Source organism: Misgurnus anguillicaudatus, chromosome 19 (genome assembly GCF_027580225.2).
Source record: "Misgurnus anguillicaudatus chromosome 19, ASM2758022v2, whole genome shotgun sequence".
Lineage (NCBI taxonomy): Eukaryota > Metazoa > Chordata > Actinopteri > Cypriniformes > Cobitidae > Misgurnus > Misgurnus anguillicaudatus.
Window position 1 is genome coordinate 53351704 of NC_073355.2, and position 26510 is coordinate 53378213.

Sequence of the window (26510 nt, forward strand, 5' to 3'; positions counted from 1 at the left end):
GAAGTTCCATCATATTTTTTTGAAGTGGTAGGAAATACTTCCTGCTTCGCTACTGTTCGGACGCTTTTACTTGCGCTCTGTGCTTTGCGCTTTTGCTTTTGCGCTTTTATCTTTTGATTCAACTACCAGCAGTTCAGCACAGTGCTCAAACTAAACAATTGGGCACTCACACTAACGCCTGTTTCACACATACTCTGTATGCAGTGCGTTTGCGGTGCATAATTTTTTACGTAGCCATGTTAACAGGTTAGAGCTTTCACACAGCATACGTATGCGGTCCGTCCTGTCCGTTGCAGATGCGGTGCGGTGCAGCAGTGCTGCGATCGTTTCGGCAGCGAGTCTATTTTTGCTGTATGGCACGCAAGCTGCACGTGCTGATTTAAAGTGATAGCGCATGTTTTGTGGTCAGAATGAACACGGATTTACACAAAAATGCAGTAATTTCACTCTAAATGGATGTAAATAAAGTTTTTCAGTAGTTTTTTTCTGTAATCTTATTTGTTTAATCCCAGTATGAAGCAATTAAGGCAAAACATTTACCACGAGTTAAAAAATGATATGTATAACATCTAAATATTCTACCGTACATTGCATATACATAAAGTATGCTATTAATTTTACCATTGTTTAATTATACTAACATAGTCTTTAAGTTTTTATTTGTAAAACAACAGTAACCAAATTTATATTGTCTTATAACAATATCCATAACCATGGAATTTTTTGTTAAACTAAGGCAATACAAATCATAATCAGGGGGCGTCACGTGACCCAGAGTGAGATGGCTGCTTGAGTTCTTAGCTCCGCTCAAATTCTTAAATATTTACATCTTTCTCCTCTGATTTCTCATTTTATTTCGCTGAACGGATCTATGACTATGTCAGACACGCAATCTGACAAAGATTTTCCTATTTTTGGCTCGACGCGCTCGCAGAAGGCTAAAGAAAAAGACAAGAAAAGGCCTACTCACCACGCGCATTCGGCCGATGCTGACGTTAACACGGCCGAATCTCATTTAGATATGTCGCTGATTTTATCAGAAATAAAGGCCAACGGATCGCGTCTCGATGGAATTAATAGCCGTCTGGAGGGGATAGCCAGCTCTGTGTCCTGTCTCCAGAATTCATTTGCTGCCCTCGCCGAGAGAGTTACTGGCGCTGAAACTCGCTTGGATGAAGCCGAACAGAGAATCTCGTCCGTCGAAGATTCGGCAGCAACCACTGAGGCACAGCTAACCGGCTTGAAGGAGACGGTGGATCAGTTACAGGCGAAGGTAGACGATCTTGAAAACAGAGGCCGTCGCAAGAATCTGAAAATAGTGGGTCTGCCAGAGAGGTCGGAAGGTTCCGGTCCACTCTCAGCGTTTCTGCGAGACATGATCCCTAAATGGTTAGATCTGCCTGCGGACTTCCCTGCACTGGACATCAAGAGAGCCCATAGATCTCCCACCTTTGTACCTAACAGTCGGAATCCAGCTCCGAGAAGTGTTTTAGTTCGGTTTCTACGGTTCACTGATAAAGAAGAAATTCTGAAAGTGGCCCTGAAGAAGACGGTTTCTCATAATGGCTCGGAGCTTCGATTCTACTCGGATCTGTCAGCCGACATGCTGCAGAAGCGCCGCCAGTTCGCGACCAAGGGGTAAAGCTTTGGTTGCCCGCGGTTTGTACCAGGGATTCACCTATCCAGCCAGACTCAGGTGTCTGCACAATGGAAAGATTAAACTGTTCAACGATCCAAAATCAGCCAAGGCTTTCCTTGACTCTCTGGAAGATTAACTTTTTGATCTCTGTTTGAGATCTGCACTTTGATTCTCAGAGGAAAAATTGTCGATTCCATTGGATATGTACGATATAACTTTATGGATATAACCCTTTAAGGTAACCCAAAATGTTGTTACTGTCCGCCACGTAACGTAACACGGACCCGAAAGGTTTTTTTTTTTATTGTTATTATTTTTTTCAAATGTCAAAATTTAATTAATAATAATTATCCCAATGGTTTCATATACCGCTGTTTTATGTTTTGTATTATACTCGTAAGTGGAGCGGGCAGTGATGGGGCTGTTTAACTCGGTGGGATTATGTTATTGTCTGTTTCAAGGCGCCTTGTGTTATTTTGTGACTTTTTGATATCATCTGTGCCTCATCGTTTGGGAATGGGGTCTTGGGGGGAGGGTTTTTTCGGGTTTGTTTCATGTTCTGGTTGTGGTACTTTTCAGTTCGCATTCGATGTCTCATACTGTCAAAATCGGTTGTACACTTTGCACGTTACTTTTATGACTCTATACTTTCTGTATGCTAAACGCTATTAAATTAGTAACTTGGAACGTGAAGGGCATAGGCCATGTAATTAAAAGGAAGAAAATTTTAACATTCCTTAAAAAAGAACATGTATCTATCGCGCTGCTACAGGAAACTCACTTATCTGATAAAGAACATATGAAGTTGAAAAGAGATTGGGTTGGTCAGATTTATTTTTCCTCATTTACGTCAAACAGTAGGGGCACTGCAATCCTTATTCATAAAAACATACCATTCATTCTCGAACATGTAGAACATGATTCGGAAGGACGTTTTGTGTTGATTTCAGGTTCAATTCTTGGAAGACATATTACCGTTGCAAATGTATATGCTCCAAATACAGATTGCCTTAATTGTATGTCATATGCGGTCCTAAAATTTAATCAGTATTGTAAGAACATCGGTTTTTTAGGAGGAGATTTCAACTGCGTACTTGATGGAAATTTGGATAAATCATCACCCCAGGGTTCAATTAGTTGTAAATCCTCATATACTTTGCGCAACACTTGTAAAAACCTTGGCCTGGTAGACATTTGGAGAGAGCTGCATCCCAAAGACAGAGATTATACTTTTTATTCTCATCCTCACAATTCCTATTCAAGACTGGATTATTTTTTCATACCTTCTGAATGTATACATCTTGTGAGTTCTTGTTATGTTGGCCCCATTGTACTATCTGATCATGGTCCTGTTTATTTAGAAATTGATATTAGTATATCAATTCAGAATTCAACATACTGGAAATTTAATACTTCTTTCTTAAACAATACCAACTTTCACTCTTTTTTAAAACAGAAAATAACTCAATATTGGCAGGACAATCAGAATTCGCCAGTTTCCCCTGCGTTGAAATGGGATGCTGCCAAAGCTACGTTGCGGGGCCACCTTATCGCTTATGCTTCGCTGACGAAGAAACTTAGAACCCAAAAAAGGAAAGAATTAGAAGCGGAAGTAGATTTTCTGGAAAAACAACATAAAAGACTCTCAAATCAAGATAATTGGATTTTGTTAAATAAGGCTAGAGCCAAACTTAATCTAGATCATACAGAACATGTTAAAAAACTATTATTTTTCAGCAAACAGCGCTATTACGAGTCAGGAAATAAGCCAAGTCGCCTTTTGGCGTATCATTTAAAAAAAGAGCAGAACGAAAGGACCATAAAAGCAATTAAGACACCGGAAGGCAGAACGACCTTTTATCCCTTGGACATTAACAATGCTTTCTCAGATTTTTACAAGAATCTTTATATAGCTGGGTCCAGTGGGTCTAGTGAGGATTTGCAGAATTTTCTAAATGAGATCTCTCTCCCTGGCATTTCAGAAGATGCTAGAGATTATTTAAATGCCCCTTTTACTAAGGAAGAAATTTGGCAATCTATACAATCTATGCCAACTGGTAAAGCTCCCGGCCCAGACGGGTTTCCGTTAGAGGTTTACAAGCAATTCTGGCCCGAGCTTTGTCCAATTTTAATGCAAGCAATAAATAGTACCTTAGATTTGAACTCTATGCCAGAATCCTGGTCATTGGCGGTGATTAGCTTGCTTCTGAAAAAAGACAAAAACCCAGGTAATTGTTCTTCTTATCGTCCAATTAGCTTACTCAATGTGGACTATAAAATTATAGCCAAATCCTTAGCTCGCCGGCTCGAAACTGTTTTGCCTTATATTGTCAACCCTGATCAGACAGGTTTTGTGAAGTCCAGATTTGGCTCTGATAATATTCGTAGAGTATTGAATATTATCGATCATTTAAACGCTACCAAAGAACCTGCCTTCATTGTTTCTCTCGATGCCGAAAAGGCATTTGATAGGGTGGAATGGCCTTTTTTTTTTGCAGTATTAGAAAAAATAGAACTAGGATCTAACTTTATCGGCTTGATTAAACTCTTATATTCTAACCCTATGGCCCAAGTTAACACTAATAGAGTGTTGTCTGACAGATTTTCAATAAGCAGAGGCTGTCGTCAAGGCTGCCCACTCTCGCCATTGTTATTCTCTTTAGTTATTGAACCATTGGCTGTTGCTGTGAGAACTAATACTAGTATACATGGAATTAAAATAGGTCTAGAGGAACATCGTATATCCCTTTATGCAGACGATGTTCTGCTCTATCTCAAATACCCTGAAACCTCTACTGATGCAATTCTCTCCATAATTGAAAATTATAGTAATTTCTCAGGATATAAAATAAATTTAGACAAATCCCAGGCTTTGTATTTGCACACTCCACCCGAGGCCTTCACAAAATCCCCTTTCAATTTAGCACTTTCTGGATTTCGATATTTAGGTATTATTGTCACACCCAATTTGGTTGATTTGTATAAAGCCAACTATCCCCAGTTAATTACGAAAATTAATCAGAACCTATCAGATTGGTCGACTCTTCCAAACTCTTTTTTGGGTAGGATTAATGTTATAAGAATGCATATTCTTCCGAGATTTAATTTTTTGTTTCAAAATTTGCCATGTTATCTAAGTGCAGATTTTTTTAAAAAGATTAATTCTTCAATCTCAAAATACATTTGGAATCATAAAAGACCTAGACTCAAATTTTCTGTTTTGATGAAACCTAGGGAATTGGGTGGGGTTTCACTGCCTAATTTTCAGTTATATTTTTGGTCCGCACAAATTAAACATATGATAAGCTGGTTTCTTAACATACCAGACTCTCGCTGGACTGGGATTGAATATTCAAGATGCTTTCCTAGATTGTTATGCTCATTGCCATTTATTCATAATATACAAAAAATTGAATCTCTAACTTATATTTTCACTGTGTCAAATACTCTTTTGGTGTGGAAGGATATTAAGAAATATTTAGGTATCCCAAATAACATATCTCTTAAATCTCCTATTGCACTCAATCCTGATCTCCCCCCAACCATACAAAATATTGGTCTTTTGTCCTGGAGGCTGAGAGGAGTGTCTGAGTTTGGCCATCTATTTGATAATGGTCAAATGAGGTCATTTCATTCATTAAGGCAGGATTTCAACCTGCCCAGCAATCATTTTTATACATTTCTTCAATTACGGCATTTTTTAGAATCTAAAGCAGGTAATATACGATCTGATCTTACTGAAGTGGAAAAACAGCTTCTCTCTTCATTTACTCTTAAGAGTAAGATCTCTGAGCTATATGTTTTGCTGTCCAATATTGGTCCTTCAACGTTTGACGCTCTGAGGGTGATATGGGAAAAGGACTTGGGTTCAGAATTTAGTAATGAGGAGTGGTTATCTGTTTGTACATGTGTTTTCCCCAAAGGTGTCTCAATATCGGCCCACGAACAAAATTTTAAACTTATCCACAGAACTTATCTAACTCCAGTTCGACTTCATAAAATGTTCCCAAACTCTTCCCAATTATGTTTCAAGTGTAAGACAGACATTGGCACAGTGATGCATGTGTTCTGGGATTGTGTTAAAGGGGACATTCCAGAAGACGTTTTTAAGATATTAAATAAATCTTTGATGTCCCTTGAGTACATATGTGAAGTTTTAGCTCAAAATGCCATATAGGTAATTTATTGTGGCATGTTAAAATAGGCAATTTATGGGGCTGAGCAACAATGCACCGTTTTTGTGTGTATCCCTTTAAATCCAAACGAGCTGCTCAGGTGGGCGGAGTCTCAAGCGCTGGCGCAGTAGAGCTGACAGAGCATCGAGGGAGATTCTCTCACGAAAGAAGTTAGTGAGCGATGTTAAGCATTATATATTTGAAGTTTAAAGTCAATCATCTGTTTTATGCATACTAAATACATGTTTATCAGTAGATGGGAAACATTGTGGAATAAAAATAGAGACTTAAGGTCTCATGTTGCCCTTGTTTTAAACAGGCATAATGAGTTTCAGCATGTTACAATAAAATACACGTCCACAAACACTCAGAAGTTTACTTTTTGACCAAACCACATGCACATTTAAATGATCTGTAATAAAACAACACGTTTGATGCTTAAACTTTAGAGAAACAGATCACATGACATGTTTAAGTTTATTGTGATTGAACACATTCGCGTTTCTGTCAGTCTCTCATCTATCTTGTTACTCCTCGTATTCATTTGAAACTTCAGAGAAACATTAAACAACATATTTACTTATTGTGTATGATAGTGAATACGCGTTGTTCACTCACTCTGTCTCGTGCAGTGCATTAATCCTTGCTTTCATTCATATAAACTTCAGAGAAACATATTAAACAACATAACTTGCTTGAAAGCGAACCGTCGCGTTGCTCTCTCTCTCTCGTTCGGCCGCTCTCTCTCTCTCTCTCTCTCTCTCTTGCACTAAGGTAACGTTAATCCTTTAGAACGTTAATTCCATCTTTAGAAAGATTATTAAAACTACAAGTTATAAGATTGTAGGCTCCTGTTTGTGTTTGATGGAATACAAACGCGTCGTGCTGTCAGTCATACTTTCTCTCTGTCTATCGCACTCGTGAGGCCGTTCATGGTTGGATAGCGCAGTTGAAGGGGCGGTATCATTATAATTGGAGCCCTTACCTACGTCATGGGGGGAGCGAAATCCGCATGACCTATTTATTCACATGCTTGCAGAGAGAGCCATACCAAAACAAAGTTACAGGGTTGCTATTTTTCATGTTTTCTGGGTTGGTAGAAGCACTGGGGACCCGATTATAGCACTTAAACATGGAAAAAGTCTGATTTTCATGGAATGTCCCCTTTAAAATCAAAAGATACTGGAAAGAGATTCATAAGATTATTCAGAAGATTATTAGAAAGTCTTTTGTGTTTTCTCCAATTGTTTATATTTTGAACTGTAAAGCTGGTCTGTGCCTTAACTGTGATGAAGAAAGTGTACTGAACTTTTGTATATATTTGGCGAAAAAATGTATATTATTATTATGGTCAACTCCTCAGATCCCCTCAGTCAATATGTGGATAAGTCAAGCTGCCACTCTTTTACCTCTGGAAAAACTAACTTATGATCTGCATCAAAGATCAGATGCTTTTTGGCGAACCTGGTCGTCTTTGTGGAATTTTCTGGAAGCTGCTCAGTGACTGATATTTCCTTTTAAAAATTTTTTTTTTTCTTTTTTTGTCTTTAAAATGGCCCTGTTAGTTACTTTGATATGCCCTATTTTGTTATTTTTCTTTTTTATTATTTCTTCTTATTATATTATTTTTGTCTGAACATGTGTATATTCAAAGATTGTAAGGTGATGTGGCTGTTTGTATGACTATGAGATACCTGTACCACTGTTGGGTTATTGTTATAATAAAAAAAAAAAAAAAAAACATAATCAATCTGACAAAAACCATTTTGTCAACCGTTAAAATTATGGTTAATTTTTCTAAAGAGAACTATACAAAATGATCTGTTTGATAGACGGGGAAGCGCACCTGTCAATCAGCGCTATTATAACAGAGCGAGGCGAGAGACGAACGTGCTCAGTAATATGGAATAATGTGTTGATCTTGAATGATTGTAAGAATACATTTGCTTTAAATATAATGTTTGTCATACAACGTTTTGGAAGATAATAATTATTTTTTTCAATTGTTATTGAGCTTATTTAGACTTGTTGCAGTTATAACAGCGTGTTTTACCTCAGAGTTTGTTTCAGTAATATTGCTGTTTTTCCCGTAATAATAATACACTTTGCACGTTAATCTTGCTTCCTTGTCTGTTTATTCATGTCATTATGCTGTTATTTTAATTATTTGAGAATATTTCTTGCCATATGAGCTTCATTGCCGTTATATAAATTCCCTCGTCTATGCAAATATATAAATAGTATAGGAAATGTAGCCTATAATGTAACCATTTTCTCTTCAAAAGTTATAATGCTAATTTATATTTATGATATATGTGGAGATAAATAGACCTTTGATCCTTTCATGTGTCCTGATCATTACAATAGAGATTTTAAACATCCTAGTCTGTCAAATAATATCTAAAGTATATTGTTATGTGAAGAAAAAAACACAGTAGGCTATTATATAGTTTATTGACGAGGCGCTTTTCAACAGAAAGTATCAATCACATGATTATTTGATGCGCAGAAGCAGCGGTTAGCTACGCACTGCAAACGGAGTATGTGTGAAAGCACAACGGATACTTGACGGACCGCACCGCATACGTACTGCAACACGCACCGCAAACGCACTGCATACGGAGTATGTGTGAAACAGGCGTAAAACTACAAATTCCTGGAACCATATTGATATTTGGAATATTCAACAACTTGGGGTTTTTGTCATAGCGGCCTACCAGTCTGCTATTGCCGGCAGCTGACAATCCTAAAACAGGACAACACAGCTGCCGACACTCAATCAGAAGAAAATAAGATGAAATGCCTTCTTTTGGATCTCAATCCACCTGCTGCTCAAACTGCCACAGACTTTTACAAAATATTGCAGTTCTCGAAACAAAGTTTCATTGTGGCGCTGCCGACTCAAATACAGGTTTGACAAGCGCATTATGGTACCGTGTGAACGCAGCTTTACAGGTCTCCCAGATTTTGGAATCCAAATATTGACAGGTATGCTGCCACAGGAGGAGAGGTTGTGTCCGCACTGTGACCAAAACCAAATTGAGACAGAGTTGCACTTTCTAACAGAATGAGCATTCTGCACCAGGAACCACTATAGACTATACACAATGTAGGCATACCTACAATTAGAAATACTGCATTTTTCTGTATTTATTTACTAAAAAACTTAAAGCAACACCAAAGAGTTTTTTTACCTTAAAATAACGTTTCCAAAAAAGTTTCAGCGGTTCATCCACTCGAAACAGGGCCAAAACCGCACTAAAGAAGTTTCCAACTGTCGGGTCCGTCCTGTAGTTCGAGTGAAAACTACAAAAACTTGCTTTACGGCAGACCTACAATCCAATCAGAGACAGCTAAGCTGCAGTATTTACGACAGTGTTAATGAACAATTACACTTTTAACCTGTAGGGGGAGCAAAGAGCAAACATTCTTTAGTGTTGCTTTAATGTTGTCTAATTACTAAAAATGTACAAGTAATGGTGAAGTTTGTTTGCACTTATTTGACTGCTTATGCTATTGTGTATTATGTTATGCTATCTGTCGTTTTTCTGTGCTTTTACTGCTTTTATTAATGTAAAGCTGCTTTGAAACAATTGAGTATTGTGAAAAGCGCTATATAAATAAAATTGAATTGAATTGAATTGAATTATTTAAAATCAACATTGGTAGAGCACAAGGTGTCCTTTTCAAAGTTTGTTGAAATTTGTCATGGAAAATTTTATCTTTACTTATATTATTTTTACTTATTTTATCTTTACTTATTTTATCTTTACTAATTTCTACTGTTTTATGATTTGAGCATTTATTGCTGTTTATTAAGAGTTTTATGGTATAAGCTGCATAAGGTAACTAAGCTACATTTTTTTTCTGTCTTGACCTTAAAGGAATATTCCATTTTCTTAAAAGAAAAATCCAGATAATTTACTCACCACCATGTCATCCAAAATGTTGATGTCTTTCTTTGTTCAGTCGAGAAGAAATTATGTTTTTTGAGAAAAACATTGCAGGATTTTTCTCATTTTAATGAACTTTAATAGACACCAACATTTAATACTTAACTCAACACTTGGCGGTTTTTTTCAACGGAGTTTCAAAGGACTGTGAACGGTCCCAGGCGAGGCATACGGGTCTTGTCTAGCCAAACTATTGTCATTTTTGACAATAAAAATAACAAATATACACTTTTAAACCACAACTTCTCGTCTAAATCCAGTCCAGTAAATGCGTAGTGACGTAGGGAGGTCACGTGTTACATAAAAAGCACATTTGCGGACCATTGTAAACAATAAACTGACACAAAGACATTAATTAGTATCATTCCACATTCAACAACGTAGGAACGGTCCTCTTTCAACACATTTGTAAACACTGGGGCGGAGTTTCGCCTTCGTCCTCTGTGACCTCTTGACATCACTACGTATTGTGTCGGGTCAGGTTCGCGCATCACGACCGGATTTAAACGAGAAGTTGTGCTTTAAAAGTGTATATTTGTTATTTTTATTGTCAAAATTGACAATCGTTTTGCTAGATAAGACCCTTATGCCTCGTTTGGGATAATTTAGAGTCCTTTGAAACTCCGTTGAAAAAAAACTAATTATTAAATGTTGGGCTCTATTAAAGTCATTAAAATGAGAAAAATCCTGGAATGTTTTTCTCAAAAAACATAATTTCTTCTCGACTGAACAAAGAAAGACATCAACATTTTGGATGACATGGTGGTGAGTAAATTATCTGGATTTTTCTTTTAAGAAAATTGAATATTCCTTTAAGTTTAGTTAGTTACGTGACATAAGTGATATGGTTACTGGTTAGACTTTTACTTTTATTTGTACGCAGCCCAGCTGTGAATGTACAGTTTTTGACACACCTGAATTAAATTAAAATTCTTTTGTCCATTACCACTGTCGTAAAATTCTAATATTTAATAACTTACCTTTAATAATGACTGTGTTTGTAGATCTTTCTCTGTGTCGTTGAAGAGAGCAACTAAAATGATTTGGGTGTGTTTAGCAGTTAATACATCAGAAAAAAAACAGAAACTGGTTCATCAGGACCTACTGGGTTTACTGGCAGCCAGAGGCGGTCTTAACATAGAGGCATAGGTAGGCGGCCACCTGGGGCCCCCCACCAGCGGTCAAATTAGGGGGGCCCCGAACCAACCTAGTAAATAGCCTACATAAATAAATAAAACCCTTATCATCATGAACACTTCAAAAGCATTGTAAATTGTATTAATATTCTTAAGAAATACATTCTTATTACATTCACTATAAAATATATTTTAAAATATATTTTGTCTGTCTTTAAGTCCTTAAACTGAGTTAATAATACAGTTGTCTAATTGTTTTAAGTTAAAGTTTATTCATTAAATTGTTATTAGGGTGTACGCAATCTAAATCCAGTCCCCTACCATGCAGAATACATGGGACATAAATTACACTTGGAACAAAATGAGAAGCTGGTGATGTTTGGAGTGACGCATGTTATGGCAATAGATGGCTTCAGCAGCCAAATTGTGGCTTATAACACAATGCCTGTTAAAAACAACTTAACAATCTATCAGAAAGTTTACAGGTTAATTCATGCCCCATTAACATTTATTCTGTGTGTCTCTTAAATCAGTGCTTCTCAATTCTGAGTGATCATGAATGAACTTTTCAGATTTCACAGAATGTAAACATTTTTGACTCCCTGACAATATATTTCTATGCTACCCCCTACCCATTAAAACACAGTATCACAATAGTTTGGGTCTTATAAACAATTCAAAATAGGTGTTAAATGTGACACCAGGTCAATTGGTCTAATTAGAATTGAGAATCACTGTGACATGGACTAATTCAGCATGTTTTGAACATTTAAACCACACTGTCAGTTTTTGAAGCCTGGATATCCTTTCAGAGAAGCCGTGATAAAAAACGGCATGTGGGATGAAATCCGGGTTGACCATGGAAAAGAGTTCTATATGTGCCTGTATATCCACGAGCTGCTGTCCAGACACAGATACAATATAAACAGGCAACCATATGTACAGACAAAATCCTCAAGGGCAAGTTTTTCCTGCCACATTAAAAAACCTTACTAATTTCTTTACACAATAAAATAAATAATATGATACCTTATCCACAGAACCTCAAAGTTGAGCGAATATGGCCAGAAATAAATAACAGAGTCAACTATCCCCTGAAAGAAGCCCTGCTGCAACTTCAAGACCAAGAGGTGATCAACATGGAGGACAACACAACTAAATTTTGTGTATCCAATCTCACTTGTCAGGTTTCCTCAATTGGGCTTGAACAAACTGTGCTATCATGGAATGCACATAGGATTGCAGGTATTTCTAAACATGTATTTTCCTTTTTGATTGTAATAATGTAAACACACAAAATTATTTACAAATCAATACATTGTATATAAGTGCACCATTGTCAAGCTACATGTAGATTTTGTCCTCTCTATGATCAAGATCACAGCCGTTTAATGCTAGATTTCGGTTTTCTTAGAACCTTTTTAGACATTTCTTATTGTTTATATATTAATTATGGTACTACTGTTGTAGGAAAAGGAATACCAAACATCTTGGCTAAAGGTGGGTGTCCAGCAAGGATTTCTGAGGACCTCCTTCCACAGGCCTCTGTGGTTGCAGACATGTATCAGCAAGATGTGGGGTCCTGCCTGACAAGAACATCAACATTCGGGACAGATCCCTTTTCTTGTGAGGAAGACAGATCCCAGGCAGAGGAAGAATTTGCTGATCATTACCCAGACATTACACAGTGCTTTGATCAGGCTGCAAATTATGACTTCACACCATTTAAAGAAGCCATATTACATCTCATAAATGTAACAAGACATTATTAATGAAAATCAAGGTTTCTTTAAGAATAACAGGGACAAGACGTTCATTGTAATACTAACATTTATTGAAAATTTTTGTTAAGAATAATTTTACAAAAGTACAAAAAGTACACAAAACAAAAAACAAGTCTTTTGCACATTATCAATTGTATTAAAACAATGCTGTAATTTGAAGTATAAATGGTCACATTAAAGCATGTTTAATAAAGTGCTATCCAGCGATGCATTTTACTTTCAACAAATCAAAAGTTTAAAACTTGACACTGAAACAGTGATATTGGTTTATAACTTAAATGTAAAGAGTATAATTACTCATATTAAAGCAAAAAAGTGCTTCCTTTAGTGCTCTCACTTTCAAGTCAACATCTCAACAGTAATAACTTTTTTTAAACTGTATATTCAAGAGGATATTTACTCTTAACATGCTGTAATTTGAAGTATAAATGGTCACATTAAAGCATGTTTAATAAAGTGCTATCCAGTGCTGCATTTTACTTTCAACAAATCAAAAGTTTAAAACTTGACACTGAAACAGTGATATTTGGTTTATAACTTAAATGTAAAGAGAATCATTACTCATATTAAAGCAAAAAGTGCTTCCTTTAGTGCATCTCACTTTTAAGTCAACATCTCAACAGTAATAACTTTTTTTTAAAACTGTATATTCAAAAGGATATTTACTCTTAACATGTAACTAACAGCAGTAACAAATAAAGAGCAGCTGCAGTTGTGCCATATTATAAATCCTCTTAACGTGTGACACTTGTAACTGGTATACAGCTTTTTACTGTTTTTAATCCTTGATAAGATCCCCAAAAGCAGACAATGCACCATCAATTCCTGTGACTCTGTAGGTGTTTTCCCTCGAGTTCTCTCCTCTGCACTTCACACAGGTGTTGGCATTTCGCTGCCACTGGTCAAAGCACACTTTGCATGCAATGAGACTCTGACAACAAACGGCAAAAACCGGATCATTCATGGCTCCTAGAAATTTAAAATAAAGAAAATTACTTGTTTTGTCTTTTTATAATATTTCTGGGATCTTAATCCAGAGAAAAGAGAGGAAAGTATTACAGTTTAATTCAAAAAATACTATTCTGGCTATCAACAAATCTTAAAGGGACAAAATTATCTCGTTAACAAACCTTTGCAAATTATGCAAGCAAATGCATTTTTGATAGCTGCACATTCTTGATCTGTGAAACTAATAAAACATCTGTGTGCCAAAGTCAGCTCCGATAATCCCTTGATGGCCTGTACAACCTCTGGCAGTTCTTGGGATGCCAACACCACCTCTTCAATTCTTTCTAAGACCTCTGGTAGCTGGCTGTCATCATCCCTTTGGATGAGGAAACAATTTACAATAAGCAAACCATGTTTTACATATATTTAAGTCTGTTACGTGTTACTAATTTAAATGCTCAAAATATTAGCTATTTTACCTTACTCTTCTCTTCTTGGATCTCATTTCCAAGAACTGTTGTTCACGCACAGCAAAAACCTTTCTAGAGTTTTGTTTCCAGTAACTTGATCCTGGGGAAAGAATTCATATTTTAAATTAATTCATTAAGTCAAGATTGAACAAGTGAAAATTTTATAATAGAATAGAAAAACAGCACTACTAAAATGCAGACAGCAAAAAAGCAAGCTGCTCTCAATGTGCTTTTTGCCCTCTTAAGGCTTCATCAATCACAACCTGATCATTTTTCTGTAACTTTTTGAGAGTCAGAAAATTTCAGGTGATTTTTATGTGTGTAAAACTTTATTTTATTTGAATCAACTGGTATTACATTTCTCTGACCTTACTGGTGTTTTCATTAATGTGATGATCTTAGATTTTTTTGAAACAGCTTGTAGTCTCTCATCTTTTTTTTTTTTGCTCTCAGCGAAGGCGGTCGCATTTTATCTCCTCTCCTCCCCGTAACCTTCCCTGCTTTGCTCCTCTCGTGTTGTATAGTCTTTTGTCTTAACTTTGAGAGACTCTCTCTGCACTGCTCTTGAAACTAAAAATCATGGATTTGATCAACTGGTCTCTCAACGCAATTGACACCATATTCTCGACGAGAAGCTTGGGTTCGGGGGAACCTGTCTGCCCTGCCGGAACGTTCGCTGCTGGCTACACGATGGACGCATGGGAGAGGTGGCGGGTCGTGTGTCTGGCGGCTCTTTCCGTGGAGGACATTGAAGATATCTATCTATTCGGAACCATGATAACCTGGGGTTTGCTGACTGGATTAGGCTTTGCCCTGGTTTATCGAGAAATTAAGAAGACGGTGACAGCTGCAAAAAGTCCAAAAAAGCTGCCCGGGATGATTGAAGCGGTGGGCAGAGCGGTCAGCGCTCAGGCTGGGACTATTAACCGCATTTTGGATAACAACTTGGAAATGACCCGCAATATGGATACCATCAAGGAGATGTTAATGGATTTGAAAAAACGGATGGACCAGAATGGACTAAGAGAGTAGTCGTGTAAAGGAATGCGGCTACTCGCCCCAAGACAAAATAATTGCAATCTTATCTGCTTTCGGCCCCCTTATCCAGGGCCGCTGCTGGAACAACAACTCCCTCGGAAGAGCACTGCAGCGAGACGCTCTTGCACTCCCTTACCCCTCTCCCAAAGACACCTAATGATTGTTGACTCTGTTTGGACCTAATCAAGGTCGTCTCCATAGCAATTTGCTATGTTAACGCTTTAACATCTTGCGGACTGAGGCACCGAGATTTGGGATGCCGGGCAAAGCGACTCTCTCAAGGCCTACATACACACAAACTCTTACACAGACTCACATATATATGCAATCACCACCCAGTACCCAAATCCCTCACTTTCGCCGCTTTGTACCCCCCAGCCGGACAGACGGGTCTGAGACCAGCGCCGAATATGGCTGCAGGACCGGATGGCTGCTTGTCTGCGCTGGGCTATCTCCAACCCCCATTCCCCCCTATCGTGTTGCAAGTCGTTTGTTGTTCATGTTGTAAGATGTATTGACTATGTGCTTATGTTGCTGAGGTGTTTTTTTCCCTGTTCCCAAACTGTGCTCCTTTTGGAGCACAGTCTGGGGGTTTGTTTTTTTAACCTACCCTCCCTCATGTAATGCTGTACTTCTTCTCAATGCTCTGTCGATCTGTTCTGTCTACCCCCCCCTTGTTTTTTTATGTATTGTATGTATGGACAGGTTGATGGCTGTAATTTCGTTGTACTTGTACAATGACAAATAAAGCTTCATTCATTCATCTTATGCAGTTACCTTTTGTTCCCTCTGTATCTACAATCTCATTCCCCTGGCCATCAGTCAAAATCAAACCATCTTCTGACCCAATGGCATCTTGGACTTTTACCAAGATGCCAGGAACTGATGCCTCATGTTCATGAAAACGGATCGCCACAGTCTTCTGAGGTGTCCATTTTCCACCAACCAGATCAGAAAGAAAAACATTCCTTGAAAAAAAAGGTGTTTAGGTAAATTTCCAAAGACCACCTTATCTTCCTATAGACTAGACCTTATTAGAAAGCAATGCCAACATACATTGTAGTCACATTATATTTCTGGCTTCAATAATTTAGGCAGCCATACATATTAATAAAACCTCTCACAATTATTAGAGAACTGACAGTGAACTGATAACAAATACAATTTGCGTATGGCTTTATCAAAAATACCACCCAAAACTTTTGTATAATAATATTGTTCCCATGGGCAAACGTTTGTTGAACTCACCGTTGAAAAGGTTTTGACATACTGGCCCGCGGCGCAGACAAAAATGCCTGCGAAGCAAAACCAGCAGCCGCACTGGGTCGTTGAAATGCAAAGCGCACAGACCCAGATCCAGCAACGGGTCTATTTGAGTCCGGTGATTGCACCTCGGCAGAATCTCCGTGAACTTTGTAGTGTCCTCTTGTAACAAGATCGACACTACTAAAAAATCCACTCTCTCCAGCGAAGACAGCGACGTTGCTATCATCAGTTATGTAAACACTGGAACTACACACCTTCAAATAAAATTGATAGTTGTATATAAGAATATATCGTTTAATTTTATTGGTAATATTTTCTAATAATTGGCACAGATGGGCAAACTCGGCCCTGCAGGGTCCTTCGGTTTAGATTCAACCGAACTTTCCTGCCTGTAGCATTCCAGTAATCATTAAGACAGAGATTATCTGGCTAAAGTGTGCTTGATTGTGGAGCTAAACTCTGCAGGACATTAGCCTGGATAAGGCGAGTTTGCCCATCTCTGCTAAATTTTAAATTAAAACATCTAAATCATTACCTGAAATATACGGCCAATTTTATCAGTTGTCATGTCTTCGTCTTTTAAAGTTACCCTCTTAGGACCCTTGAAAAGCGTGTATGTATCCATGACGACTTGCTTGAAGTTGGTGAGGTGAAGTTTTGGTTACAGATTTCTACAGGTTTCCGTTCGTCCACGTGTGAACTTCTTCTTGTACTGTTTAATGGCGGTTGACAAGCCAACTTATGGTGTATTACCGCCACCAACTGGACTGGAGTGTGGAGCATTAGAAAGGCGTACAGTGCGCGTGAACTTCCGGGTCATATAGCTTAGTTAAGAAATCAAAATGTTATATTCCGTTTTTAGGCTGATATTCTTAAATCTGTTATTTAGAGTAGATTGTATGTCTGTCAGAATAGAAAAATATAACTTTAAGTAAATATTAAACAAAGGCAATACAATGATATATTGAAAAACGATTTGTTTTTTCGTTTTCCGTTTTTTTTTATTTGAAAACGGATATGGAATGGACGGAAGATACCCTGATTATTTCTGTATTTTTGCTTTTTTACATTTCCTTGTATATTTATTTATGTATGTATTTATTTATGAATATGGCAGAATTGGCTTCCCATATATCTATGGTTTACTGCGATCTTTTCACGGAGACACCACCCACCTGTATGGAAGCCCGTTTCCGCCATGTTGTAAAAAAATAATAAAATACTATTCTGACTTTGTATCTCAGAATTCTGAGATACAACGTCAGAATTCTGAGATACAAAGTCAGAATTCTTAGATATAAAGTCAGAATTCTGAGATACAAAGTCAGAATTCTAAGATACAAAGTCAGAATTCTGAGATACAAAGTCAGAATTCTGAGATACAAAGTCAGAATTCTAAGATACAAAGTCAGAATTCTGACTTTATATTTCATCTATATCTGTGTGATTTAAGTCGTTGCTAAGGTATTATGGGTGGTTGCCAGGCTGTTTCTGTTGCATTCTGTGTGTGTTTTAAGTAATTGCTAGGATATTATGGTTGGTTGCTAGGCTCTTGCTAAGGTTTTTAAGTGGTTGCTAGGGTTTAGCTATGGTTCTCTATGTGATTGCTAGACAATTACTACAATATTATGGGTGATTGCGAGGCTGTTGCTCTGGTGTCCTACGTGGTTGCTAGGCTATTGCTCTAGTGTTATTTGGGGTTGCTATGCTATTTCTCTGATTTCCTGGCTAATTGCTACACTGGCAATTGCTGTGATATATATCTGTGGTTGCTTGGCTGTTGTTGTGGCATTTTGGTTGGTTGTTATGCTATTGCTCTGGCTTTCTTGGTGATTGCTAGACTATTGCTATGTTGTTCTGAGTGAGTGAGGCTGTTGCTGTGGCATTTGGTGTGGTTGCTAAAATTGCTAAAATATTATGGTGGATTGCTATGAAGTTGCTAGGATATTGTGGGTGGTTGCTAGGCTGGTGCATTCTATGTGGTTGCTAGGTTGTTTTTAGGCTAGGGTATTTTAATTGGTTGCAAGAATATTATTATGGTTTTCTTGGTGATTGCGATGGTGTTGCTATAGCATTCTGGGTGATTGGTAGTCCCCTTCTATGGTATTTTAAGTGGTTTATAAAATTGCTAGGCTGTTCAGGGTGGTTGACAGAGAACTGCTATTTATTTAATAGGGTGTCTTTGAGTAAATGATAGGCAGTTACTATAGTACAGTGCTATGGGTGGACCCATTTGGACATCTTCTATAATAAATTATTAATAGATTTCCAAATGATTTCATCACACCAGTCTGTCTATTTAAGGGCTTATTGCAACCATAAACACCTACGTTTATCTTCAAATGGTGTCTTTGATGACGGTATTTTATAAAAATGAAGGACATCTTTTTTTGACATTCCTATTCTGACCCTCAACAGCACAACAATACATTTTCTAGTGAGTTATCTTGCCCGCAAATGGTCTATAAAAAATACAGCATGTATTGTGCTGGACATTTTAGATCACTCTAATTTAAATACCCTATCAATTATATAGCAATGCTCTGTCAATCGCCAAGCTACCCAGCAACTCGTAACACTAACAGCCATCCATAATACTGTTGCAACTACCTATCATTTACTCACAGACACCCTATTAAATGCATAACAGTTCTCTGTCAACCCCCTGTCATAGCAATTTTATAAACCACGTAAATACCCTAGTAAATAATCACCCATTATGCCACAGCAACACCATCGCAATCACCCAGAAAACCATAACAATACCCTAGCAACCAATTAAAATACCCTAGCCCAGCAACAGCCTAGCAATGACATAGAATGCCACAGCAATAGCCTAGCAACCACCCTTAATATCCCATTAACTTCATATCAATCCACCATACTATCTTAACAACAGCCTAGCAACAACCAGTATAACCATAGCAACTGCCTAGCATTCACTCAAAACACCCTAGAAACAGTATAGCAACCACCCATTATACCCTAGCAACAGTCTAGCAATCATCCAGAAAACAAGAACAATAGCATAGCAACCAACCAGACTGCCATAACAACAGCCTAGCAACCACCAGTAATACTCTAGCAACTGCCAAGCAACCTCACAGAATGCCAGAGCAACATCATAGCAGCCACCCATTGTACCTTAGCAACAGTCTAGCAGTCACCCAGAAAACCAGAGCAATAGCACAGCAACCACCCACAATACCCTAGCGACAGTCTAGTAATTACATAGATTTCAGATGGAGAAGCATTTACTACACAGAGCCCTAGTTCACTGAGAAGCTAGGCAAAATCGCATAGATTATCGGAGCCGATTTTCCTCAATTATGAACGTGATTTTGCCTAGCTTCTCAGTGAAATACAGCTCTGTGTACTAAATGCCGCTCCATCTGAAAGCAGGTGATGGCGATTTAATACTAATCAAGGAACCGGCTTTACTGATGAAACACGTATGAGAATCGCAGGTGATTTTTTTGCACAGCCCTACTAGCAACCACCCACAATACCCCAGCAACGACCCAAAACACACACAGAATGCAACTGAAACAGCCTAGCAACCACCCATAATGCCCCAGCAACAACCTACAATAAACACAGAATGCAACAGAAACAGCCTAGCAACCACCCACAACACCCCAGCAACGACCCAAAACACACAGACACAGATGAAATACAAAGTCAGAATTCTGAGACGCAAAATCAGAATTCTGACTTTACATCTCAGAATTGTGACTTTATATCTCAGAATTGTGACTTTGTATCTCAGAATTGTGACTTTGTATCTCAGAATTGTGACTTTGTATCTCAGAATTGTGACTTTATATCTCAGAATTGTGACTTTATATCTCAGAATTGTGACTTTGTATCTCAGAATTGTGACTTTGTATCTCAGAATTGTGACTTTATATCTCAGAATTGTGACTTTATATCTCAGAATTGTGACTTTACATCTCAGAATTGTGACTTTACATCTCAGAATTGTGACTTTACATCTCAGAATTGTGACTTTGTATCTCAGAATTGTGACTTTGTATCTCAGAATTGTGACTTTGTATCTCAGAATTCTGACTTTATATCTCAGAATTCTGACTTTGTATCACAGAATTCTGACTTTGCATCTCAGAATTCTGACTTTGCATCTCAGAATTCTGACTTTGTATCTCAGAATTGTGACTTTATATCTCAGAATTGTGACTTTGTATCTCAGAATTGTGACTTTATATCTCAGAATTGTGACTTTATATCTCAGAATTCTGACTTTATATCTCAGAATTGTGACTTTACATCTCAGAATTGTGACTTTACATCTCAGAATTGTGACTTTGTATCTCAGAATTGTGACTTTGTATCTCAGAATTGTGACTTTGTATCTCAGAATTCTGACTTTATATCTCAGAATTCTGACTTTGTATCACAGAATTCTGACTTTGCATCTCAGAATTCTGACTTTGTATCTCAGAATTTTGAGATACAAAGTCAGAATTTTATTTTTATTTTTTTTACAACATGGCGGAAACGGGCTTCCATACACCTGACATACCACATAACCGAAAGTAAAGAGAGATCATTTTGTGGAGGGAATTTGCGTTTTTAATTAAATATTATGAGGACTGTTATGAGGATTTATAAAAAATATATAATGACACAGGTAATTTGTAAAATAAATACCACAATATTATAAAATAAATTACAGTTTTAATTTTTTAATGTGACTTTAATATCTCTAGGCTATATATAATTAATTTAAAGTTTTTCAATTCAAAATGTATTTCTAGTACTAATCACAGTTTTACATTGTAACAAAGCGGCTTTACCATAAATACAAAGCACAGACAAATGTAAAAATTAGGCGTATGAAATCTATATATAGTGTTATAACTGAATACAAGAACAAAATGGACAATCAAACTGTTTTACTCATATTAAAGTATATACAAGTTAAATTAGAGATACCATATTAAAATAGTCTGAAGGACATTTAGCCAAATTATCACAGGGATTCTAAACATAAAAAACCCTCAAGTTAAAATGTACATGAAACATATTTCAACAATAACATAAAATATACCTATACATTACACAATGTATATTTAGCATATTTAGGTGTCTCAAACCATTGGACCATTAAAAGACAAGAGAATGAAATAACATCTTGCTGACATTCATACAGGAGTATTTACAGCTGTTGTGTATGTTAATATTATTGTGTTATTATAGTGGGGTTTCATTTCACTCACCGGCAGCTGCAGACTCCTCTGTCTCCGCCATATTCTGAGACTTAAAAAGACAAACCCTAAAAAAAACAAGAGAAAATACAACACAATACCCATATGGCAAAAAATACATTTCTTTGGCCAAAAATATATTTTACATTTATGCTAAATAAATTTTGTAGAAAGTAATGCTCAATTGAATATTTTTTTATTTGGGAATATATTCAGTTTTAACCTTCATATATTAAAATATATTTTAAATGTACTTCAAAGGCAAGCAAATACATTTCTTATTTCATATTCCATATGGCAATTTTTTGCCTAAGTATATTTTATTATATTTATTATATTTTATGTTAAATATATGCTAAATACAAGTTAATTTTATAATTTTTTTTTGTTTGTTAAAAATATATTAATTTTAACCTTTTTTTAACCCGTTATGTTTACATGTTCATAACATGTTTGTAAGTTTTTCTTACAATGCGACGTGAATATATATTCTTGGATTAAAATATATGGAGGGCTAAATATTTTTAATGGTTTAAAATGTATTTACTTCTAAATATGTTTTAAAATATACAAAAAAGGCCAATATATATATCGGTGAAAAATATATTGTTGTAAACATATTCCAAAATATATTTCAGCAAGTATATTTTTTGGCCATTTTTTGTATATTTTGAAATATATTTAAAATATTTTTTTTTTGTTCACAATAATTAAATTTTTTTCAATTAAATTTGCTGCGGCTATGAATCAACATTATAAGCGTGCGTATTGCTAATGTAACGTAAAGAAGAGGGTGCTAAGTTAAGCCCAAGAAGGCTGCCTCCCCGGGTTGAAAAACCCCCTAGGAGAAAAAAACCCCAGGCTTAGCCGGGGAACTAAAAAAAAAGTCCTAGGAGGGAAAAACCCTTGGGAGATATATTTATATATACACTGAAACGATTAAGGAGATTAGGCGGAGGTTAAGCGGGTTCTGCCGGTGGTCGTTGGTCATGCATCAGCTGGGCATCACGTTGAAGGTCTGCCGGTGGGTCAGAGGTGTGCCGACTTTCACATTTACTGGAACTGGGTCTGTTTGTCTCATTGTCCTTGGGGTCAAGGACGAGACATGAAGAAAGAAAAACAAAACCCTATTAGCGTAGGGGGCATTCATATGTATACACATGTACATGTACACAAACATATATATATATATATATATATATATATATATATATATATATATATATACACACACACATATACACACGCATGTACATATATGTATTGATGATACAATGTCATCCCAGTGACAGACTCTGCACAGTTTGGTTTAGGCATGACGAGAAAAATGCACGGGACGGCGAATGTTTTTGGAAATGGATGCAGTGACACCCTTTTAAGGACTGAAGTCCCGCCCCCGACTAGTGGGCTTAACACCACAAATCTATACCCACCGAGCTTTATTGAAATCCGGACGAGCAAGGGAGTAAAGGGAAGACGGGGACGTGACTGCGCCAGCCATCTCCCTGATGCCTGTCTGGGCTTCACAGTACTCCCCTACTCGACTCAGAAACCTCAGGAGGAGGGCCGAGCAAGTGATAACATAATGCCATACATAACTTTCAATCACTCCTCTGCGCTTGGCAATTAATGGCCCGATTCGGGGTTTTATTGATCTAGTTTTGAAGTTTTGGCCTTGTATTGTGGTTTGTATGTGCACAGAGTAGCGTTTCTTTTCCTTATATGTAGCCTTTTCTATTTTATACGTGAGATTTGTTTTTGAAAGTTTCGGCCCGGCTCATGGTTTGCTGCACATATGTAAACGAGTAAGGAGAGATTAAACATATTTCTTAAGAATATTAATAGCATTTACCATGCTTTGAAGTGTTGACGAAAATGAGGATTTATTTTATTTATTTATTAGGTTGTACAAGCTATCTATTGTGAGATGAGTACCATTACTAAAACAGTTATGTGAATGCCTTGTTAACTCTTTCCCCGCCATTGACGAGATATCTTGTCAATTAAGAGAAAACGCTTCCCGCCAATGAGGAGATTTTCCGTCTTTCTGCAATACCGCTATTATCCACCAGGTAGCGCCCTTCTGCAACTTTTTAAAACCGGAAGTATTGCCCTCTGACAAGCTGCTGCATGTCCGTGTCTGTTTTAAAGATCGCTCTGAATGGGATCTCTATGAAAAGTCCGTCACAAAAATGGAATTATCTCTGCTTTTTGCTCAAAATGTGGTGTTTTTGCAGAAACCTACCCATATTCAAAAGCTGATTACAAAAGAACTACTCAAGGTAGGATGAAACTGTTTTTTGTTTGAAAGCAGAGGGTCTGTTCTTTCATTTGGTATACTGTATGTTTATATATTTAAAGAAGAACATTTTCTGGAAGGCATTAAACTTTGGTGAAAATCATGAAAAACGCTGGGGCTGGCTGGCAACTTTTTTTAAAAACGCTGGCGGTGAAAGAGTTAAAGAGAAAAGTTTTAAGTTTAGATTTAAAGGTATCTATTGTGTCTGATTCTCGGACAACGGTTGGTAAATCATTCCAGAGCTTAGGGGCTAAGAAGGAAAAGGATCTTCCACCTTTAGACACTTTTGATATTTTAGGGATAACTAAGAGACCAGAATTTTGCGAACGCAGTGCACGTGATGGATTGTATACTGATAGTAATTCTCTAAGATATGAGGGTGCTAGGCCATTTAAGGCTTTGTAGGTGATAAGTGATATTTTAAATTGTATGCGATAATTAACTGGTAGCCAGTGTAAAGATGCCAGAATTGGACTTATGTGGTCATACTTCTTAGATCGAGTAAGCAGTCTTGCAGAAGCGTTTTGAACTAGCTGCAGCTTGTTTACCTGATTTGCATGGCATCCCCCGAGTAGCAAGTTACAATAGTCTATTCTAGAGGTCATAAAAGCATGGATAAGCTTCTCTGCGTCAGATGTAGACAGTATATGGCGTATTTTTGAGATATTTCTAAGATGGAAGAATGCTGTGCGGCAGACGTTGGCGATATGACTATCGAAGGATAAGTTGCTGTCGAACATCACACCTAAGTTCCTAACCGTGGAAGATGGCACCACAGTGCAGCCATCTATGTGCAACTTGTAATCTGACATATTATGTTTGTAGCGATTCGGTTCAATAATAAGTATCTCAGTCTTATTGGAGTTCAGCTTAAGAAAGTTCATCCAGTCACTAACATCGCTAATGCAGTCTGTTAGCTTAGAAAACGTGTGTGTTTCGCTGGGATGTGAGGAGATGTAAAGCTGGGTATCATCCGCATAGCAGTGAAAACTTATGTTATGTTTTCTGATAATGTCTCCTAGGGGTAACATATATAACGAGAACAGGATAGGACCTAAAACTGATCCCTGAGGTACGCTGTATTTAACCAGGGAGTGATATGACTCTTCCTCATTTACATAAACAAAGTGATAGCGATTGGTTAGATACGACCTAAACCAGGCTAACGCCTGACCACTGATACCAACATAGTTTTCTAGTCTATTGAGTAAGATTGTGTGATCTATTGTGTCAAAGGCTGCGCTAAGGTCTAGTAATATAAGGATTGAGATTTCACTACGATCGGATGTTAACAGGAGGTCATTTGTAACTCTAAGCAGCGCTGTCTCTGTGCTATGGTGGGGCCTGAATCCTGATTGGAACTTTTCATATGTATTATTATTCGCTATGAATGTGCGTAGCTGGTTTGCCACTACTTTTTCTAATATTTTCGAAAGAAAAGGGAGATTTGAGATTGGTCTAAAGTTATTAAGCTCTCCCTGATCAAGCTGTGGTTTTTTAATCAGTGGTTTAATAACTGCTAGCTTGAAAGCTGTTGGAACGTATCCTATTTCTAGCGATGAGTTAAAGATATGTAGTACCAGGGTTGACACTACAGGGAATACCTCTTTAAGTAGTTTTGTGGGAACGGGGTCTAATATACAGGACGATGATTTGGATGATGTGACTAGTTTAGAGAGCTCATCTATTGTAGTAGGTTTAAATGAATCAAGATGTTCGTATGGTAGTCTAGTGTTAAGTGAACTAATGGGTAGAGTGGTGGCTGCCTGGGTAGTTACGATGTTTTCCCTAATAGCCGTAATTTTGTTAGAAAAGAAGTTCATGAAATCGTTACTATTGTGTTGAAGTTTACTATTGGTTTCTGTTTGTTCTTTGTTTCTTGTCAGTTTTGCAACTGTGCTAAAGAGGAAACGAGGGTTGTTATGATTTTCTTTAATAAGCAAATTGAGATAGGTAGATCTGGCCGTTTTTATAGCCTGTCTGTAGTGTTTAACACTCTCTTTCCATGCTGCACGCCATACCTCTAACTTTGTGCTTCTATAATTTCTTTCCATTTTTCTAGCTGCCTTTTTAAGAGCTGCGGTGTGATGATCATACCATGGAGCTGGCGGTTTTTCTTTGATTTTCTTTTTTGAATGGGAGCAACGGCATCCAGTGTGTTAGAACAGACATTGTTCAGGTTTTCTATTACAGTATCTAGATCGTCACAGTTATCTGCTACATGTTTCATTTGGGACAGGTCTGGAAGAGTGCTAATAAAGCTATCTTTAGTGGTGGAAATTATTGTTCTGGCTAATCTGTAGCATGTTGTGGATTGAGTGATCCTATCTAGAAGTACAGTGTATGACACAAGGTAATGGTCAGAAACTGCATCACTCTGAGGTGATATTTCGATGTCATTAATATTGAGTCCGAGTGACAGAATTAAGTCTAATGTGTGCTTACGAGTATGCGTGGGCCCTGACACGTTTTGTTTAATACCGAGAGAATTTAGAACATCCATAAACGCATGTCCTAATGCAGCTTTTGAGTTATCCACATGAATATTAAAATCACCAACGATAAGAGCTTTAT

The 26510-nt window shown here is 37.2% G+C and overlaps 2 protein-coding genes across 2 annotated transcripts in view; both read right to left on the reverse strand.

The window, feature by feature from the left end:
- Positions 1 to 12313, reverse strand: part of LOC129426521 (NACHT, LRR and PYD domains-containing protein 3-like) — a 48972-nt gene extending 36659 nt beyond the window's left edge. Inside the window, exon 1 of the mRNA XM_073856735.1 lies at positions 10748 to 12313. The gene's annotated coding sequence lies outside the window, so the exon portion shown is untranslated. The remainder of the gene's footprint in view (positions 1 to 10747) is intronic.
- Positions 12314 to 12728: 415 nt separating this feature from the next.
- Positions 12729 to 17681, reverse strand: LOC141351242 (uncharacterized). The gene is made up of 5 exons (XM_073857869.1): positions 16945 to 17681; positions 16392 to 16663; positions 15921 to 16111; positions 13818 to 14205; positions 12729 to 13656 (listed from the first exon to the last, which is right to left on the reverse strand). The coding sequence occupies exons 1-4, from the start codon at positions 17032 to 17034 to the stop codon at positions 14111 to 14113; spliced, it is 648 nt and encodes a 215-aa protein (XP_073713970.1). The 5' UTR covers positions 17035 to 17681; the 3' UTR covers positions 12729 to 13656; positions 13818 to 14110.
- Positions 17682 to 26510: the final 8829 nt, after the last annotated feature.

Bases quoted from the DNA above. Each gene is read 5' to 3' on its own strand.
- LOC141351242 (XM_073857869.1), bottom strand. From the start codon at position 17,034: ATGGATACATACACGCTTTTCAAGGGTCCTAAGAGGGTAACTTTAAAA. The intron at 16,664-16,944 runs GTAATGATTTAG...TTTTATTTGAAG, and splicing joins AAATTGGCCGTATATTTCAG to GTGTGTAGTTCCAGTGTTTA. The intron at 16,112-16,391 runs GTGAGTTCAACA...TTTTTTTTCAAG, and splicing joins ATGTCAAAACCTTTTCAACG to GAATGTTTTTCTTTCTGATC.